This window comes from Paramormyrops kingsleyae, chromosome 12, assembly GCF_048594095.1.
Source record: "Paramormyrops kingsleyae isolate MSU_618 chromosome 12, PKINGS_0.4, whole genome shotgun sequence".
NCBI classification, from domain to species: Eukaryota; Metazoa; Chordata; class Actinopteri; order Osteoglossiformes; family Mormyridae; genus Paramormyrops; species Paramormyrops kingsleyae.
The window spans coordinates 9,360,070-9,378,625 of NC_132808.1; the positions used below are offsets into that span (position 1 = coordinate 9,360,070).

Consider the following 18,556-nt stretch of genomic DNA (forward strand, 5'->3'; position numbering starts at 1 on the left):
CACTTGCCATCCTTCTAGTGCACCTGCTGTCCGAGACCATCCAGGGAGTGACGGCCACTGCTACCGGCGTCCAGTACCAGCAGTCCTGGCTCTGCATCCTGTGAGTCACATGGCAGCAGGTGCCCCGGGTGAAATCCGTTTCACAGTATACAGTGGTTATAATCTTGTGGTAATGATAACCTTATAAGAGGTGTGCTCTGTAGCTATTTGCCACCCTCTCCGCCTGCTGCCCAGTTGAGCCCCTTTCCGCTAATCTCTCTCCTCTGTAGCTGCAACGTGAAAAGCCTCCAAAGACGACATGTCTGCATTTCTCGCTTGGAGAGACCCCAGAACTGGGGGGAAAACTGCTGCGAGGTCCGTTATGTCATCCTCATCCTCGCCCCACAAAAGATGGTAACCTGCGTTTACTGTCATGGTGTTCTGCTGAGTGGTATTGGATGTGTCTGTTTACATGCATGCCTGCAGTGTTACTGTTACTGGTGACCATTGCCCACCCTCAGAGTGCAATTTAGCCGTCTGAACATGATCCTCACTGCAAAGCGAGTGCTGTCAGACATTAATCTTCTGTGGCATATAAACATTAGATGTGTGTGTATTTTAGCACTATCACTGCTTGATTGGTAAGCTTAACTATGAAAAGATAAACAGGAAGAAAGCTCAATTGTTTGTGCTCAGTTGTGAAAAAGGGTGACTTGCAGTGCTTCCTCACTCCAGCTCTCACCCAACCCCCCCCCCCTCCCCCCCCCTTTTTGCTGCCAGAAAAGCACGAAGACAGCCATGGAATTGGGTCGCACATTTGCCACCATGTTCTCGGACATCTCCTTCAGGCAGAAGCTGCTGGAAACTAAGACCCAGGAGGAGTTCAAGGAAGAGCTTGTGTATCAGAGGCACCAGCTTACTGCAGCCAATCAGAAACCAGCTGCTGTAGAAGAGGAGGAGACAGATCCCCACAGCAACAAGCCACTCAAGGTAGCACCGTGCAGAGGAGAAGCGAGCCGTGGTCATGTAGGAGAGCCAGGCAGAGACAGACCACTTGGGGTGTCATGCAGACACAAAGTACAGTGTAATACAGGAGATGGCAGGTGATGATAAACAGCTAGTTTTGAATGATGGCACACTTATAATATATCCCCATGTCTTTATTTTCCTGAACTCAAATAAATTATGTATGGCATTTGTCTTGAATATATATCTTATGCTATCTAAGATAGGGGGGGTGTGACCATCTCGAGGGGGAGTCAGGTGAATAGATGTGCTGTATTGGTTCAATCTACTCATTCATAATCTGCAAATGTTTGTCTTTCTTTCCCTCCTATTGCTAGTAATGTAATCATGATGCCTGTCCTGTCATCGCGATGCATGGCCCAAGTTTATTTGTTTTTTTCTGTGTTTGCTTTGATCTCGTGTATGCCAGTTCCTTTTTTTTTTGTCTTGAACCCATACCTGGCTTGCTTCTGTAAGCCCATTACCCCCACATGAAGCTCGTTTTCCATGCCCATCCCTGTGTCGCATGGTTCTGTTTGTCATGCAAATATCACAATTTTTTTTAGCCTTAATATAATGCATGTACATAATAGTGAAGTTATTTTTTAAGAATTAGTTGCCTTAAACTCCCAAGATAATATGACTCTGAAAAAGGACACTTGTACTTTCAGCAGTCTGGCGTCAGAACATAAACGTGCATACGCCACGCTGGATTGTCATTGGCTGTTAATTACTTTGGTTACACTCATTGGTGAGTCCATATCACATGGACACATGGAAAGGACATGCTCAGGCCCCTGGCTGGCATCACGACCCTTTGAAGCATGGACCGTCTGCATTAGGCAGCCTGGTATCATGTTTCCTTACTTAGAGCTTTTAGCAGATAACAGCGAGTAAAACTAGTCGCATTCACAAGACAAGTTGAAGAGTGTGTGATCAGCCTAACTACTCCATTACTTCCCTCTAGAGTCAGTAGTACTTTTCATTCTTTATTTAGCAAATTCTTACTTACAAAAATATCATGCTAACTATGCTGTAGCTTCGAATGATAATTATCTGGGTATATTCTCAGAATGTGCCCAATCCCATCGCTCCCTCAATAACGCGTCACGCTGAATCCGCCTGCATGCCTCTCCCTCTTGTTGGAGACCACCCTCACAGGCATGTCACTCCCTCCCTGCATTTACACTCCCCTCTCAAGAAAAAACAGAGACCAAATTGGTTTTTCCTGTGCCCCAGACTATCGTCGTCGTCAGGAAAGGCAAGCAGCTGGACGGTAATTCCTCTCAAACGCTTTGTTTATCAAACCCTGGCCAAGACTGGCGTGGAGCCCTGGCAGCCGGCCGCACACGGAGTCTTGTAATAGTAAATTATTTCATCATGTTTAATACTTCACTGGAGGGCCTTCACAGGGAGAGGGCCAGTGCGGCTCCACAGACAGGCACCTGAACAATGTGAATCTGGGCTTTACTTTAAGCATTCCTACATGTTTACACAAAGGTAACTGTGCTATATAAACTATTAACTCTCACGCCCATATCGGCACAAAGCACTTCTGCAACGGGCTTTTCCCTTTCTGTGCTTGGAGATGACGCTGTCCGCCAAGCAGCTGGTGGATCAAACGCTGAAATGTTACGATCGTTTGAATTGTAACGCTTTCTAATGACAGACATAAATTCCCAAGGAGTGGGTGTTCTGATACCAAATAGACGCACCTGTGGTTTTGTGTTGATACTTCAGGGGAATTTATCGCAATCCAGCTCATTTAACTTTGCACCAGATCAAAATTAATCTGTTGTTCTCTTTTACCAGTTTTAGTTTATTAAACGCTGACTAATAGCAGCAATATGCTCTGTAGTTTGGGTGCAGTAGTTCTGAATTTCATAGCACTGAGGCCAGTAGTCGTACTTGTGGAAAGCTTGGGTTAGTGCAGGGTGCAGCCGTTCATATGGTTATTTTGACAGGATGCCTCCTTGCCCTGATCTCATGTTACCATCTCTCTATTATCTCTCTGCTTGTCCCCAGTGCAAGGATTTCCTGCGCGCAGGCCGTGGAATCTACGAGGACTTGTGTCGTCGGCTCCCACTGTACCCGTCAGATTTTACGGATGGTGCGTTTTTCCTGTGGCCTCCATTGGACTGTATACTTTGCTTCCTCCCTCTATCACTCGGCTGTGCTCCTCCCTTTCCTGTCTGTCACTGGACAGTTACCGTGCGCCTCCCTGCCACTGTCTGAGCTCTCCATTACATTTCGCCCACTACCCATGTTTACCGTTTAATTGCTGAAACGGCTTTCCCTTTCATTGTATACCTACTGACCATATCTCGTAATTTCTTATTTGTGTTCTATCTCGAATAATCTTGATGATCATTCATGTATCAGAGAACTATGAAGCACATTCTGTAAGAATGATCAACAGAAAAGTATGTCTAAACTGCTTAAAGTTTGACAACATGTGGGTTCATAGTTACAAAGTCATGGTTATGAAATGACAAAATTTGTAATATAGCAATGTATAATGTGATAGTATTAGCAGCTTAAAAGATGCTATGGTCTAAAATGTAAAAGTACATTAGGGCTCAGTGTACTGATTTCAAGGTTCCTGGAATTTTTTCTGGCAACATGAGGTCTATGGAACTGAATATTTAGCATGAGTATAGAGCGAGATGTTGAAGCCATCGGATATCGTCATGATATCTTAGCTTCAGCACCATGGAGAGTTCCACCTCCGTACGTGTCACTTTGATAAAAATATCATTCAGGTGCAAGCGGCAAGGCCAGTTTGAACCTTTGTGTTTTTCCATTTAATGTTCCTTTTCCATTGGTTAGAACAGGGGTGTCACTGAAAGGGCCATATTAAAAATCACCAATGAATTTGCCCAGTGACCAAGGCCTATTTAGTTAATGACCCAAATTTGCAGTTATTTATTTAGTTTTTTTCTATATGTAGATAATATTTGGAAATATGAAAAAAGATTTTAAAATATTATTCCAGAAACCTCTTTTTAAATAAAGCAATGATATAAAAACCCTATCTGAAGATACTGAATTAAATCAAATGTGTCCACTGGGCTGATGAACTGCTTTTTGTTTGCCATTATTCTCTGGATTCTTCTTTTAAATGAGACATAGACAGATTATTGTCACGAAATCAAAACAACCAGATTACAACAAGAATGTTTTGCTGAATTTTCTGCTAGCTTGCTGCTCTTGAACTTGGGGGGAGAGGCAGGAAGGTGTAGTAGTTTAGTGTAAAGTATAGTGCAGATTTGCTGTAACGTTACATATATTTCTCGTGTGTCATTCAAGTATGTAATTTTAGTTTCAGAACGCACAATAAAATGAATGAATAAATTTCTTGAAATGGAGTGGACCTAAATTCACAAGAAGATGTTGAACAGGGAAAACATTATGTTAGTTGTGGCTGGGATTTAGTCACGGCTAATGTTGGTTACAGTTTCTCATATTTGGCAGCTTGGGAACATTTTGGTTTCCCAGTAAATTACACCAGCACTGGAGAGAGAGCAGCTGATAAGACCAAGAAGGTCTGTTATACCGAAATAGGGTATGTTGTGGGAAACTCATTTAAGATGACATCATCGGAGTGTGTGTACGACCTGAGCAAGGCAAAAACAGCCCCTGCAAGTTAGTCTCCTCGTGGCTTTTAAGGCGGTTTTGCTAGGAATTTCAAATCAAGCTAAAGAAAAATAACTATGCTTAGATCAGTGTTTATTGCTCCAGATGTGTGACCATACTTGGTAGTAGAGTAGTAGAGATCATGGGATTTAGTTCATTATGATTGTTATTATACAGACTTGTTTCTGAATTTTATTTACAGTATTTTACATATTTATTTTTACAATGTGCGAATAAGCATCCCTTAAGTTTTGGTAGTCAGATATGTCCCTGTCAGACCCATTGCTTTTGGTTTACAGTTGTTCCTAATTGTGTTTGTGTTTGCAGTTTTATGGAAAAAATAATTTCAGTTTTCTCTGCTGTACTGACTGTGCACCAAGTTTGTATCAAACTGTGTACCATTATTCCTGTTGCCAGGTGGTTTTTAACAAAATATCAAAACATGTGCGTTACAAACTGAACATAGGGTACACATTGAAGGTTAAATTTTGAAGAATAGTTATTTTGACAGCTATGAATAAGAAAATATCCATAAACATCTCTTCAAAAGGTTATACATTTTGTATCTATGTGCCGCTTTGTATTTTTCTTATTTACTTAGTCTGTGCTAACGTACCCCTTTCCATAAATCTGGTATGAAATGCAGGATGCAGTCGATGTGTCTTGTTACTCTGTCCCACTTTAGGTATGACCTATCTCGCCTTCCTGTTTCTACTGTGTTTTCCTTCCAGGCTTACTTGGGAGTAACAGAGCCTTGCTCAAGTACACCACCACCGCCATATTCCTGTACATCGCCATCCTCTTGCCAGCCATTGCATTTGGCTCGCTGAATGATGAAAGCACACGGGGAGAGATTGGTGAGTCCAAGAGCAATGACCTCTTTAAACTGTTTAACTTCTTATTTAATAGTGGAGGAGGTGGAGGCATTCATCATCTCCCCCCCCCCAGCCCTCCCTGCTGTGACACCCCTCGTGTCAGTGCTTTGTTGTGGACAACTTTACTTCTCATTTTAAGAATGTGACAAAATAATTGTATTGTCAATTATATATCAATATTTTCCATGCTTTACAAATGTCTGATTTGCTCCCATACAGATGTGCGAAAGACCATCATTGGCCAGAGCATTGGAGGGGTCATCTACTCTCTGCTGGCGGGGTCCCCTCTGGTGGTCCCCCTGACCACGGCTCCACTCGCCATCTTTATCAGTGGTATGATCCATTCTATGCCTTTCTGAGGCATCATAGTCACTGGTATACTGACTGGTAGTTTTAGTAATTCAGCTGTTTTCAATGATATGTCATGCAGAGGGCCAAAAGTTTGTCTATGGTATTGCAGTGATCCGGGGCATCTGTGATGACTATGGTCTTGACTTCCCTGCATTCTATGCCTGCATCGGCTTATGGAGCAGCCTATTCCTCATCTTGGGGGGTATCTTCAATGTTAGCTTACTTATGAAGCTCTTCAAAAGGTCGGTGTGATAGCTGCGCACTTAAAACCCTTGGAAATCATATATGATGTACCCACAATTCTAACCTCAGTGCTGTTAATTCTTGAACTAGTAACTATGTCCAAGATTGTGTTTTTCAGCGTTGCATTTAATATTTAAATGACTGGATTCCACAAATTTTGAATGTCGGCAGGTTTGATGGTTTTTCTTCATGCTGTTGTTCTGTGTCCTTGCAGGTCCACAGAGGAAGTGATAGCACTGTTCATCTCCGTCGCCTTCGTGGCAGATGCTGTTAAAGGCACAGCCAAAAGTATGCCGTAGGAGGGGGTCACCCCTGTTCTCACATTCTCTGATTAAGTACACCATCAAACTGAGTTTCCATCAGCAACTACCAAACCTTTTCTGCCTTACAGTAGATATTGATCACCAAAGCCCAAATGACAAAGAATGTTCCACATTCAGTGCAGCATACTCTCAGATTATATATTGGTTGTTATTGACTCACTGGTTAGTTAGCTGTCTTGCTTTCTCTGGCTTCCAGTTTTCCGTAAGTACTACCACGCACCCACGGTGACCAGCAGCAGAGCTGAAGAGCTGTATAATGTGATAGAGCAGGCCTTCACCCTGTCAGCTGTCGCCACCGGGAACGGCACCATGAACAGGACAGCCAACGTGACGGTTGACAGAAGTGCCCTCGCTGAAGCCCTCGTCCTGTGCACCAGGGATCGTGCTGTGCTGTGTGTGTTGCTCATGCTGGGAACACTTTGGGTGGGCTATACCCTCTACCAATTCAAGAGAAGGTACTCGTCCTGTGTGCACAAAACCAGTAACTTATTCTGAAGACTTCATGGGTATGCAAGGCATGTCAACACCTACAGTAGGCCTCACTGGCATAGGATATGAGGCAGGGAACGCCCTGAATGAAATGCCAGTCTATCACGGCAACAACACACACACACACGCAGACACATGCACACACAGGTCGGGTAAACATATCTCTATGGGGACCGCTCATTCATTTCTATGAGAAAAATGCTAACGCTAACTATGACAACCTTAACCCCTACCCAGCCCTAACCATAACCATAAGTAGCCAAGCGAAATACAAGAGTTTTTGCATTTTTTGTGTTTTCATTGCAGTCACAGATTTTTTATTAAATTGGGTTTTCCATTATGGGGACCAGGAATCTTCCCTGCATGTGTTCGGACTAAAACAGTGCTACCCACCGTACCACCACATCACTCCTATAGTTAACACTTATTTACTGCCCAGTCTTGTTCTCACCATTTGAGTGATACACGCACAGGACACTGGCTCAGGGATGCCAAATTGGTTATGAAGCTCTGTTGTGTTTCTGCAGCCCGTTCCTGCACGCTCAGGTTAGGGAGGTGCTGTCAGACTGCGCCCTGCCCATCTCCGTCCTCATCTCTTCCTTCGTGGGTTCCTATCTGTTCCTTCACATTGAACGTTAGTATCCATGTCTGCACACCTGGATGTACCAGCATTTGTTCTGTACTTGACCTTACCTGTAATTAAACTAAGCATAAAAAAACATTAGATAAAATTTACCATGAGTTAAAATGAGCATGAAGTCCGCCTGACCTCTTCCTACATGTATGTCCCACAGTTCCAGTGTTTAATTTCCACCAAGGCCCCATATTTAAGGTAGCTCCTTTTGAGAAGTTGTCAGCCATGAACATCGTGAGTGCCATGGGCGTGGGATTTCTCCTGGCCTTGCTTATCTTCATTGACCAGAACATCGTCGTGTCCCTCACCAATGCCCCGGAGAACAGGTCTGTGTTAGATGCAACAGAGGAGCCCTCACTGCTGATACCCAACAGAGAGAATTCCCCTAGCAACTTTCCTCTTTTAGTGGCACAGTGAAGTCTCCTGTGCCAACACTTTAATATTCTTGTGTAAACATCACGTTTGTTATCTATTATATTGTTATTTTAGTATTTGAACTGCAGTGCCCACGGAAGATGCTGTTTGTAGCTATTAGCCATTTCAGTGCTGCTAATAATGTATTTGTATGCACCAGGTTACTAAAAGGAACTGCCTACCACTGGGACCTGATGCTCTCAGGTTTAATCAACATTCTCATGTCGGTGTTGGGGTTGCCATGGATGCATGCTGCCTTTCCCCATTCCACAATGCATGTGCGTCAGCTGGCCTGCGTGGAGCAGCGCGTGGAGGGAGGATACCTCTACGAGACGTGAGTCTGGCCAGCTGGAGATCCACAGCAAATGCACAAAAGACGTGATGATCTTCTACAGTTTGTTGACCCTATACCTGAAAAGCTCATACAGCATGATGGCCTTACTGTATATTCAAAGGCACCTACGACATGACAAACTCATATTCCAAAGGTCCCTACAACATGATAGCTTTGTATGATTGCCCATAAACCATAGAACTAATGCTTCACAATGATCTTATACACTAAAAGCTAACACAGCTTGATGACCTTGTATATAGCATTAACAATAAGACTACAATAGCAGTAGGACTCCATTAGACTGTAGAATTCCTTTGATTCCTAGAGGCGAGTGAGTACAGTACATTTTTTTTTTCTTTGTGTGCCAACAGGATTGTGAGTGTGAAGGAGACACGGCTTACATCGCTGGTGGCCAACATCCTCACTGGTGTCTCGGTCTTCTTGCTGCCTGTACCTCTGCAGTGGATACCCAAGCCTGTGCTATATGGCCTTTTCCTCTATATCGCCCTGACCTCCATTGATGGAAACCAAATGTGTGACCGCATGGCCCTTCTCCTCAAGGAGCAGGTAGGCTTGAATCCTATCAGCTCTTTTCTTCTTGGCCAAGACCTGTGGCAAACCCAACACTGTTACTCACCTCATCCATTTTTAAGAATGGACTAGGACAGAAGCAGGCCTATTGGGAACAGGCTTCATATGTAATTCTTATATAGTGGCATAATAATAGATTGAGGGGGACCTGAACGCATTTGCTAACTACTGCTCTCCCATCTTCACAGACATCTTATCCCCCTACCCACTACATTCGCAAAGTCCCACAGAGGAAGATCCACTACTTCACAACCTTACAGATAACACAGCTGCTGATCCTGTGTGCCTTTGGCATGTATCCTCTACCCTACATGAAAATGATATTCCCCCTACTCATGATCTTACTACTTCCTATCAGGTAAGCTCCTGATTATGGCCTGCCGATTTTACTTTAATGCTCCAAAATCTAAGGCTATATGTTTATTCGCCCAAGCCAATTGTTTTGTTTACACGTGTATTTAGCATAGCCTAACCATATAGTCACTAACCATTTCTCTACACTTTCCCCAGGAACAACCTGTTGCCCAGAATCATCGAGGCCAAATACCTGGACATTATGGATGCCCAGCACATGTAAAGGACTGTAGGACTCAAACTATAAAAGGCCATTATCTGTTAAAACACAAGAGGAAAATGTAGCAATTTAGTCAGCAACTTCAATGACAGAAAGGGATAGGAGTCACATGACCAAGTATAGGTGAACCAGCCAGGTGTGCTCTGTGTCTCATTCTGTTCTCTCTCTTCTTTAGCTTTTGTTACTACTTGTCTATGAAGTTTGTTGCCAAAGCTTATCAAGTCATATATCTCTAACTGAGCAAACCAATATGCAGCTGTAGTATGAAATATGCTGGTGTTTGTACTGCGAGGAAGTAGGAGGAATTTTCACCGAAGGAGTATTTTCGCCAGTGTATGAATTGTGGAGCTCTTTATATGATGCTTTGGATAAAAGCATCTGCTAAATGAATAAATGCAAATGTAAATAATCTGCTGATGACTAGGGGATACAGGAAGACTAACTAGGTTATTACCTGTGAGAGGTGACTCAAATACGGTCCTGGCTGTTGCACTTTATCACACGGTTAATTCTGTTCCTTTCAGTTACCATCTTTTTTTCTTATAAAATGATTTTTACATTTGGCTGATTAAACACATGTGCTAAGATGGCGTGGTGCTTCTGAGGCATTTAAACATATGATATCCATCACCTCTGACCCTATACATATAAGCCAGCTCCAGGTATCAGTCACTGCATTTTGGTGAAGATGATTTGTCAGCAACATCTGTCTGACCTACAAGAGATATCCCAGCAAAAGCATTGAATAAATCTATATAATAATAAACTGTTTCTCTCAGCTGCACATGAACAAAAGCAAAGCTGTTAAGGCAACATTGCAAAGTGTGACAGTGAGACCATCTCTCATTGTAGTGCTTCTCTGTTTGCTCTACAACAGTGACCATATCTATGTTCTCTCCTTCTTTATTAAGTCAGTTCCTGCTGTTTGCCCAGGTCATGTGCCAGTGTCAGTCTGTTCCATTACCCATCCACATTGTAATCCGGCATCCCTGCATTTACAGGCAGACTCCAAAGACAGCTGATGTAAGCTGATGAACGGCATAGGATCTGAGTTATGGTGCACCATACTGCACATTAGTATGCCTTCTGCGAAAGTTGTAACCGTGCCAGTCTGAAGGTTGTTTATTTTACTGACAACGTTGAAGGGACCTGTTTTGATGAACCTCTCAATGGTTATATGATTTGAACCTACTGCATTTTATTTTTTTTAAGTTATTGGTAACAGTTCTAAAGCAGATATTATACTGTAAACAAATAATGCCTATTATTTATAGTAATAATATATATTTAAAAAAGGATAAAACTAGTGATTTAAAAATGTTTTTATTAAACTGTATTATTACTATAAGCAACAAGCAAAGCTAATCCACATGTTAGTATGAGTGGGCAATGTGTCCATACAGAACGTCTTTTACAGTGTATCAGTACTTTGCTCCTTTGATTGTAAAATAACTAACCAAAATATTGATTCATATAAATTTATGTATACAGTGCAACTTTAGCTTTGAGGGAAAGAGGGCCAGTAGCAGTAGATATATAGCTAACTTTCAGATCCATCAGAGACATCCACAGAGATGCTGAATGTCAGTTAGATTTAGGGTTTATTTGACCACCAGCAGCCTGGAAGGTGGAAGAAACTGAGAATCTTATGAGAGAAAAGCAGTAGAACTTATGCACCCATGTTCAAAACCTAATATTGGCATCTTACTGTGGTGTTCTGCCTCTTTTCCTTTCTGTCAGAGCCTTAAAGCCCACTTGACTGCACCAGTGATATCACAGTAATGCTGGACATTAGGACTAGAAATAAGCGAATGGTTCTAACACAAATAGTATGACCTCTGTAAGGCCAACTCTCGATTTTTCTTCAACTCTGGATTCATGGTTCCATCTTCAGCACTTAAGTTCCCAACAGAATAGGGAAAAGGCTGGAGAACTGCTAATATTTGTTCAAATCACTAAAAATTCTACTCATTTTATGTGAATCCTTAAGAGTTTGAAGAATATTTCTTTGAATGTCATAATACTTAATAATTAAAATAGAATTGTTGGCCAGATCTACAGAATTGGGCAGCATGGCGGTTCAGTGGGCAATTCTGTTGAGTTGGGAGTTTAAATCCCTCCTTTGTTCTGGGTGTGGATTTTGAGTATTCCCCTTGTGTTGTTCCCTTCTGCAGTCTAAAACGTGTGGTTAGGCAGCTGGCATCCTTAAATTGCTCATAGTGTTCACTTGTGTGAGTGTGTGAATCCTGTGATAGACTGGCATCCCATTCCGGGTACACCCCAGCCTTGTGCCCTATGCTTCCTGGGATAGGCTCCAGGCCACTTGCAACCTTGACCAGGCCCAGTGATTAGATGATGATGGATGTAGAGACAAAAACTCAATCCTGCCTGACATTTACTGTTGTTACATTTGTTTGTGTGTGTGTGTGTGTGTCTATATCAGGTGAATTTCAATGAGTTCCATTTTTTGAAAAGTTGCTCTATGATTGGAGATATATATATTGATTTGGAAATTTTTGTGTTGCTTTGTATTTTTTTGCCCTTAGATAAGCTGACGACACACTCCACACAGAACATAATTCTCTGAAATTATGTTAGGTGTACTTCAATTTTTTTCTGAATTTATGAATGTGTAGTAATTTTAAGTAATACAAAACAATTGGTTTCTTAATGTCTACAGAATATTTTGTCAAAATAAGCTATTTTAATGTAATGTTTAATGTAATGTTGACTATAATATGTAAAACAAAATCAAATAAAAATACATGACAGAGTTCATCAGTCTATCATTGTGTGTCTTTGTATAGATATTATCCAAAAAATAAATTCAAAGTGTAAAGCATATTGGTTGTTCAGCAAATACCATCATCTAAGGCATTTGCTTATATTATTTGTACTGGAAAACTGTTTTACTATGGTTATGCATGTTGATAAACTGGCTTACATTAAAACTATGTATGCGGTATACAGATTTTTGTCAGACCTACCATTTTTATTTGTTCATTTTTATGTGCAATGTTTGTGATGTTTCTGCTGTGAATATCCAAGCCACAATGCCATCTTCTGGTTAAATAAGCACTAGCTATCCCTCACTAAAATAAAGTATCTAGAGTTGTCATCCACACACAGATTAGAATGTCTAGATGTGCTGCCTGTTTAGTGTTGAGCTCAGTCCTTATTGGACACACACCGGAATTACTTTTATCTTCTAAATATTTGTTATTCTGAACTGAATTCTGACTCAACACTTATTATAACCATCTGTAACATAAGAATAGAATCGAGATAATACAGACATCAAACTGAAATTCCCTTGGCCCTTTTTTCATTGTATGAAATATGTTGAGGGATTAGTGAGTATAAAAATTGAGAAATTTCCCTTTTGCAATAAGAAAATCTATCAACATCAATCTGCAAAAGGAAAAAAAGTGGGTGGAATACCAGGAGAAGTTCTTTTGCCTGACAGCTGCTCTTTTACTGCTTTCGTAGTATAATGAAGACTTTAAATGATAAAGGCTTGCATGATGCCTCACAGTTTATTGCAAAAGCCAAAAACATGATCACATTTAGCAGCTTTGTCATGAATTCTTTATCCACAAATAAAAAACTGTGAGGTAGTTTCATATCCAGTAAGGGTCATGGTAGTTCATCTCAAAAAGCACTTACACCTGAAAAAGTACATCATAAGACACTAACATGCATGAATACAGAGAAAAACAAGCATTCATTCACACAGGCACATAAGAAAAAAACAGTTATTAGATATCTCAAACTACATGCCTTTGTGATCCATGAGAACTTGGCAGATACAGAGCTTGGACCATGTTGACTCCAACTCACTGTTCCTTTGTTCCATCCCATGTCATGTGACTCTGCTCACCATTCCACAGTATGTTTCACATATTACATCTCCAACAGCATAACAAATGGACTTGAACTGCATCAAGCAAACATACAGTACATGTACTGTTTTAACTCTGATATTTTAGACTCTTTAGAAAAGAGATTAAACAAATTAGGGGCAGAATATTTGCGAAGACACAATAAAATAATAAAACAATAAAATTATTTTGATTGTTAAACCATCCATAAAATAGAAAGAATGTGTACATTCTTGAGGCTTCCATCTGTCTGCTGTATTAGATACTTTGCTGAGTTAATGGTCATTTGCACACAGCTCACCTGGTTTGCAGTCTTACTGCCTGGCTCTTCTCTTCCATTCTCAACATCTCCCCAATAGCATTTCCGGCCACTTAAAGCCAGGTCCCCCAGTGACTGTGTGAAAATACGTACAACAGTGCCATCATCTGGTTAAATAAACACCTCACCCCACCCACTCTCTTATACACCAGCATTACACTTTAATCCTTTCTGTAAATCTGACCTATTCTTTCTGCTACCTCCTAGCACATCTTCCAGAACATTGGACTTTCCTCACATTCCAGGATCGCAAAGATACTATTTCAGGGGTTATTTTTGTCCATGCTCCCATATAATACATCTATGTGCAGTAGCACCTGTAGGAATATTTGACTCTGGTGGCCATCGGGGACCAGTTATATTTTTTTGGGGTAGGTGCACCATCTCTTCCATGGTTTTGCTTAGAAAAATAACACATATTTTGTTTTTATTATTTTGATGTGGGGTGGGAAGGTATTTACTTGAGGCTCTGTTTATGCACCAGTCACATGATACGCCCACCTCTGGCAGACCTGTGCTGCTAGCTGAGTTTTTACTGTATGAGCACAAGCACTTAATGCAGATGCAGTTACTAGGTAAACTGTTATCAGTCGCTTCCTCCCAATATCTTTTTTTTCCCCCCTGATCTTGATGTTGACTTAAAATCAACATCCACTGTTACACTTGAGGCTTATGTGAAATGGGTATATCTGAAATACCATAGTGTAGAATGTCAGCACAATTCACAGTCACCATCACGTTAGACTGGGCATGATTCTCACTGTAACACAACCTGTGTACTCTCCCTTGCATAGATTTAGCTACTAGGGTATTAGTAAAATAAATATTAGGCAAGATATGACAATTTGTTTTAATAATATTTTAGAATAGTTTAGGTGAACTTTATTGATCCCAGAGGGAAATTCTTGTGTATATACCACCAAGGTACATAGAGAACAGATAAACGTATATCTTGTTCAAAACAGACAAGGTGCAAAGATAAACGTAGTGGAAGCAAATTTAAAAATGCACAGTACACAAATAGAATCTTTAAAAAACAATATTAAGGAATTTTAATTAAATAAATATTGAGGAAAAAAAGAATACATAAATCAATCATAATAAATTGGATGGTAATGTGTAATTAAAAAACGGACAGCGTCGGACTTTTCCTGTTGAAGCTGGGATGCTTCCTGGCTTATGGCTCGGGGAGGGAATGGCACGTCGGGAGCAGGTAGACAGGATCGCTGGTATCGCACCTTAGCATATAGCAGTGGGATTGACCGGTGGCTAAAGGGGTTCCAAGATAGTGCCCCATGAAACGAATGGGCAGAAACGTTCTTAATGTTAATTGTTCAATTTTGCTAGTACTCTTACCCGCCACCGTCTCCAGCACTTTTAGCGGCCTTCCTGCTTAAATGCATTACCTCTCTCCGGAGTTCGTTAAACAGTTACGCAACATAGTACTAACTTAAAAGTTGTATGTTCATTTTGCAAACTATATGATGGACAAAATGTATACCATTATGATGACTGATAAAAAAAACTCAAACAGAAAATGTCTTTCTGAGTCTAACCCGTATTATTATTCCAATCAAATTAGAAAAAACGATTTTTCTTCATTCTGCAGTAACATTCCGAAAGTGCTTCTGCGACGCTATCGATGAGCGCTATTTCCGCGTAAGCGCAGTCAGTTCCTTGCGTCTTCCTCCTTCCGCGATGTCCCCAAAACTTCTTACTCTAAAACGGCCACGTATGCCATTTCCATCGTGCTGCCCCACCGTCCAATAAGCGAACCGACCCCGAGTGCAAAACGGCAATCCCCCTGTGTAGCAACTGACTATGAGGCTGTCGTCTATTAACCAATCAGTGACAATGACTGTCACTGACAGCTCCTACACCCTTTAGCAGATCTAATCATCGTTGCGCGGGTTCCATGAACTCACCAATAGTCTTAACGCTTCCTCCGCATTCGTTCGGCGTGACAATAACTGACCAATAAGCGTCTCCCAAACTCTGAACACGCTCCGCAGTTGTTTTTTTTACTGGAATAAGCCCTGTTGTCAAGCATGACTCCCATGTATCCTGATATACAGGCGGACAACCAATCAGCGTAAATGTTTAGTTTACTCGACCGACCATTGAACCGGATTCGATTAGTCTGTAGAACGTTCGATGGACGTTTTTTTTTATCCAATTACAATGTGAATCGTGCCTTTTTCCGAAACCTGCCCGTTTTCTGACCAATTACAGAGGAGCAGGGCGGGGCTCAGCATTACGAAGGCTGTTTGACAGCAAGCAGAAACAGAATACTGCTATGGTATCCTGGTGGCAGTGTCTGTTTACATGAATACTGGGGGGAAAGTAGTACAGTAGTCAGTTACCTGAAGCCATTCAATGTTATTATAACGCTTCTACTTGATCTTTTAGATAAAGAAAGGGAAAGAAGCACAGATTTCACCCCTCACTCGATACGACACTTCTTCTCCACTAATGTGCTATTTCCACAAATGGAAAAGGGGCTTCAGCTGGGAAACTTGAGCATTTCTCTTGTGCTCCTGCTGCTGCTGAAAGCCCTCACGGGGACTGCTCAGAGCTCGGCCGGGAGGAGAGCCGAAGCCACCGCCGCTCTGGGGTCAGAGACGGTCGAAGATGGTCCCAACGTCATGGAGCGGGCTTTGGGAAGCGTCGGCGCTCCGGTGACCGGAGACGTGACCGTGGAGGATGACGAAAACGGGCCGGCGGAGGAGGAGGACTCAGGGGGAGGCGACGAAGACGCCAGGCTGAAAAGGTGGGCTTGAAGCATTCGAGCTGTAAAAGGTGGAAAGTTTAACGACAGTTATTTTAATACAGGCGGGACATAAACATAAACAGAACGGCTGGTTACTGAACTTTCTCTTCTCTCCTCTGGGGAACGGCGGCCGATATCGCACCGCGTTCCCCTTTGTTAGCTGCGCTGTCAGCCTGTCGCTTCTTTGGGGGAACTTATCGGCAGGAGCCGTCCCCGTGTTCACTTTCCCGGGACTTTCCTGATTAACACACTCACTTCGGGGCGCCTGAACTTTGCTGCTTAACATACTGTACAGACGCTTGGCTGCTTTTTTTGCGGGGCGCTGCGACATCGAGGGAGGCTCTCCCCTGCGCCACCCCGTCCTTTTAATAGACATTTTCCGTTGGACGCGGGCTCATTGTTGTCCGACTTTGAGAGAAGTTCTGCTGGAGAAACATGAAGTTTTTCGACATTATAGTTGGCAGTCTAGATCACTGCGGACCCGATTTGATTGGGTGTCTGAAAGTCTGTTCTGTGTGTTTGTTTACATGCGTGTTTCCGTTTAATTTGGATAACCGATTACAGGTCCAGTCAAGACCAGTAAGGATAAGCGAAGGCTTGTCGCCAGTTAAAATGTAACCAAAAGTGGCTCCAGGAGCTGAATGTTTACAGGTGTCGGTACCGGTGCAGGTGGATCCGCTCGGATCCTCCGCTAATTTCTGCAATGCAGCTGGTCCATTCTCACTGACTGCATTTTTTTTAACAAACATGTAATCAGGTTGGCTTTAAGTGAAGTTTAATTCGGTCATTTAAAATCAACTCGCCCCATTTGATTTTAACTTGATTTTCTCCTCCGCTAGGTTTAGTAGGATGTTTTCCCGTTTATGGTGATCACGTCAGCAGAAAAACAATTCCACACTGGATAAGTAAGCCGTGCGTTTCTTGTGCCAATCTCTAATGATCGCTGATTAATCATATCGTATTACGCTAATGAATTTAATTGTTGCGAAGTACCTTCCAAGTAGTTTTACTGTGAAAAGCTATACCACGCCTCGTTTCCCTTGGTGAACTAGATTTTTTTGTTGTTTAGGATTCGCCGCGAAGTGCTGTCGCACGCCCATTTTGGCTCGATCAGACCCCAAGGTGTAGCACGAAATGTGTACTAATAATTGTAATAATAATTGGTGTTAGCTTTGGGAAAGCCTGCACAGTGAGGTCCGTCTGGATCCGAATGAGGTGCCATGCTGCACCTGCTCCGCCTGGCCGCCTTGCGGGTCTCCCGAACTTTCCAGCCTTCAGTGAGCGATCCGGCACGCCGCCGTGTACATCCCAGCACAGACGGCATGTGTTGGGTCATGTCTTTACAGTATTGTTTTTAAGCGACTTTACCTTGTTTGCTTTTGCAAGCGCTGCTCAATCCTCGCCAAGCTGTGCATTGTCGTGGACGCAAATTGTTTAAATGTGAGTTTGCTGGACATGACGATGTTTGGCGTGACTTTTGATTACAAAGCCATTGATTTTAAGCAGATGGTTCATGTGCAGTTTAAAATCGTGTTAGATGTTGTGTTTGTTTACTACCAAGAAATTTGACTGAGCCGCAAAAAATAGTTTGCAGAAAATATGTTGCATGCGGGGTTCATTTTCATTAGAAATCCCACTCTAAAATATTTAGATATCTAAGGTAGAAGTTAAATGTAGGTAACTATGGATAGATGCCTATTTTGATTACACTCACTCTTTTTTTTTTTTTTTTTTTGCAGTTAGGGATGTTAACATTTGAGCAATGCAGATGTAATGTAACTGTTAATAATTAAAAAAAAAATCTCGTAAAAGTGCATTTTATAATGGTTGTCCAGCCATTTATTGACATATTATATTAGTGATAATGGCCAATGAAAGAGGCCATTGAAGACCCCATGTGCCATAGTCACTCCTAGGATTCGGGCTGACTCTCAAGATCTCTCCTCAATTGATGAATCAAACTTCAGATTCTCAATGGTGCTCGTTCCCATGGCTTGTGACGTCATGGTTAACTTGCACAGATACTAATTGCCATCTAATTGTGACTAGGGGAAAACAGTCATTCTTATTTTATTTGCATGTTCCTTTTGATGCCCAATGTGATTGTGCTTTTCAAAACTGTGGCATATTTTGAT

At 41.9% G+C, this 18,556-nt stretch overlaps 2 protein-coding genes and 2 long non-coding RNA genes across 12 annotated transcripts in view; 3 read left to right on the forward strand and 1 right to left on the reverse strand.

The window, feature by feature from the left end:
• The window catches only part of slc4a11 (solute carrier family 4 member 11), a 47,214-nt gene extending 34,987 nt beyond the window's left edge, over nucleotides 1–12,227 (forward strand). For 6 of the 7 annotated variants that reach the window (XM_023795643.2, XM_072718630.1, XM_072718632.1 and 3 more), the window contains 16 exons: nucleotides 19–100; nucleotides 270–393; nucleotides 760–968; nucleotides 2,224–2,260; nucleotides 3,010–3,094; nucleotides 5,352–5,477; nucleotides 5,715–5,828; nucleotides 5,956–6,088; nucleotides 6,304–6,377; nucleotides 6,609–6,867; nucleotides 7,429–7,535; nucleotides 7,696–7,861; nucleotides 8,110–8,283; nucleotides 8,658–8,853; nucleotides 9,066–9,235; nucleotides 9,388–12,227. In XM_023795643.2, coding sequence (XP_023651411.1) covers nucleotides 19–100; nucleotides 270–393; nucleotides 760–968; nucleotides 2,224–2,260; nucleotides 3,010–3,094; nucleotides 5,352–5,477; nucleotides 5,715–5,828; nucleotides 5,956–6,088; nucleotides 6,304–6,377; nucleotides 6,609–6,867; nucleotides 7,429–7,535; nucleotides 7,696–7,861; nucleotides 8,110–8,283; nucleotides 8,658–8,853; nucleotides 9,066–9,235; nucleotides 9,388–9,454 — 2,123 coding nt within the window. In that variant the 3' untranslated portion in view covers nucleotides 9,455–12,227. Of the gene's footprint in view, nucleotides 1–18; nucleotides 101–269; nucleotides 394–759; nucleotides 970–2,223; nucleotides 2,261–3,009; nucleotides 3,095–5,351; nucleotides 5,478–5,714; nucleotides 5,829–5,955; nucleotides 6,089–6,303; nucleotides 6,378–6,608; nucleotides 6,868–7,428; nucleotides 7,536–7,695; nucleotides 7,862–8,109; nucleotides 8,284–8,657; nucleotides 8,854–9,065; nucleotides 9,236–9,387 lie in introns of all 7 variants that reach the window. The other variant, XM_023795647.2, reaches the window with a different exon arrangement.
• An 805-nt stretch (nucleotides 12,228–13,032) lies between these two features.
• LOC111835391 (uncharacterized) lies at nucleotides 13,033–15,742 on the reverse strand. Of its 2 annotated transcripts, XR_011993899.1 has the most exons (4): nucleotides 15,577–15,742; nucleotides 13,634–13,726; nucleotides 13,232–13,388; nucleotides 13,040–13,119 (listed from the first exon to the last, which is right to left on the reverse strand). It is a non-coding gene; the product is annotated as an uncharacterized lncRNA (long non-coding RNA). The 2 variants fall into 2 exon arrangements; XR_002836217.1 differs by having other exon boundaries at nucleotides 13,033–13,388.
• Nucleotides 15,743–15,904: 162 nt separating this feature from the next.
• Nucleotides 15,905–18,556, forward strand: part of eif2ak3 (eukaryotic translation initiation factor 2-alpha kinase 3) — a 30,438-nt gene continuing 27,786 nt past the window's right edge. The window contains exon 1 of one of the 2 annotated variants that reach the window (XM_023795652.2): nucleotides 15,905–16,421. In XM_023795652.2, coding sequence (XP_023651420.2) covers nucleotides 16,141–16,421 — 281 coding nt within the window. In that variant the 5' untranslated portion in view covers nucleotides 15,905–16,140. The remainder of the gene's footprint in view (nucleotides 16,422–18,556) is intronic. The other variant, XM_072718634.1, reaches the window with a different exon arrangement.
• Nucleotides 16,459–18,039, forward strand: LOC111835393 (uncharacterized). Its single transcript, XR_002836218.2, has 3 exons — nucleotides 16,459–17,072; nucleotides 17,261–17,326; nucleotides 17,491–18,039. It is a non-coding gene; the product is annotated as an uncharacterized lncRNA (long non-coding RNA).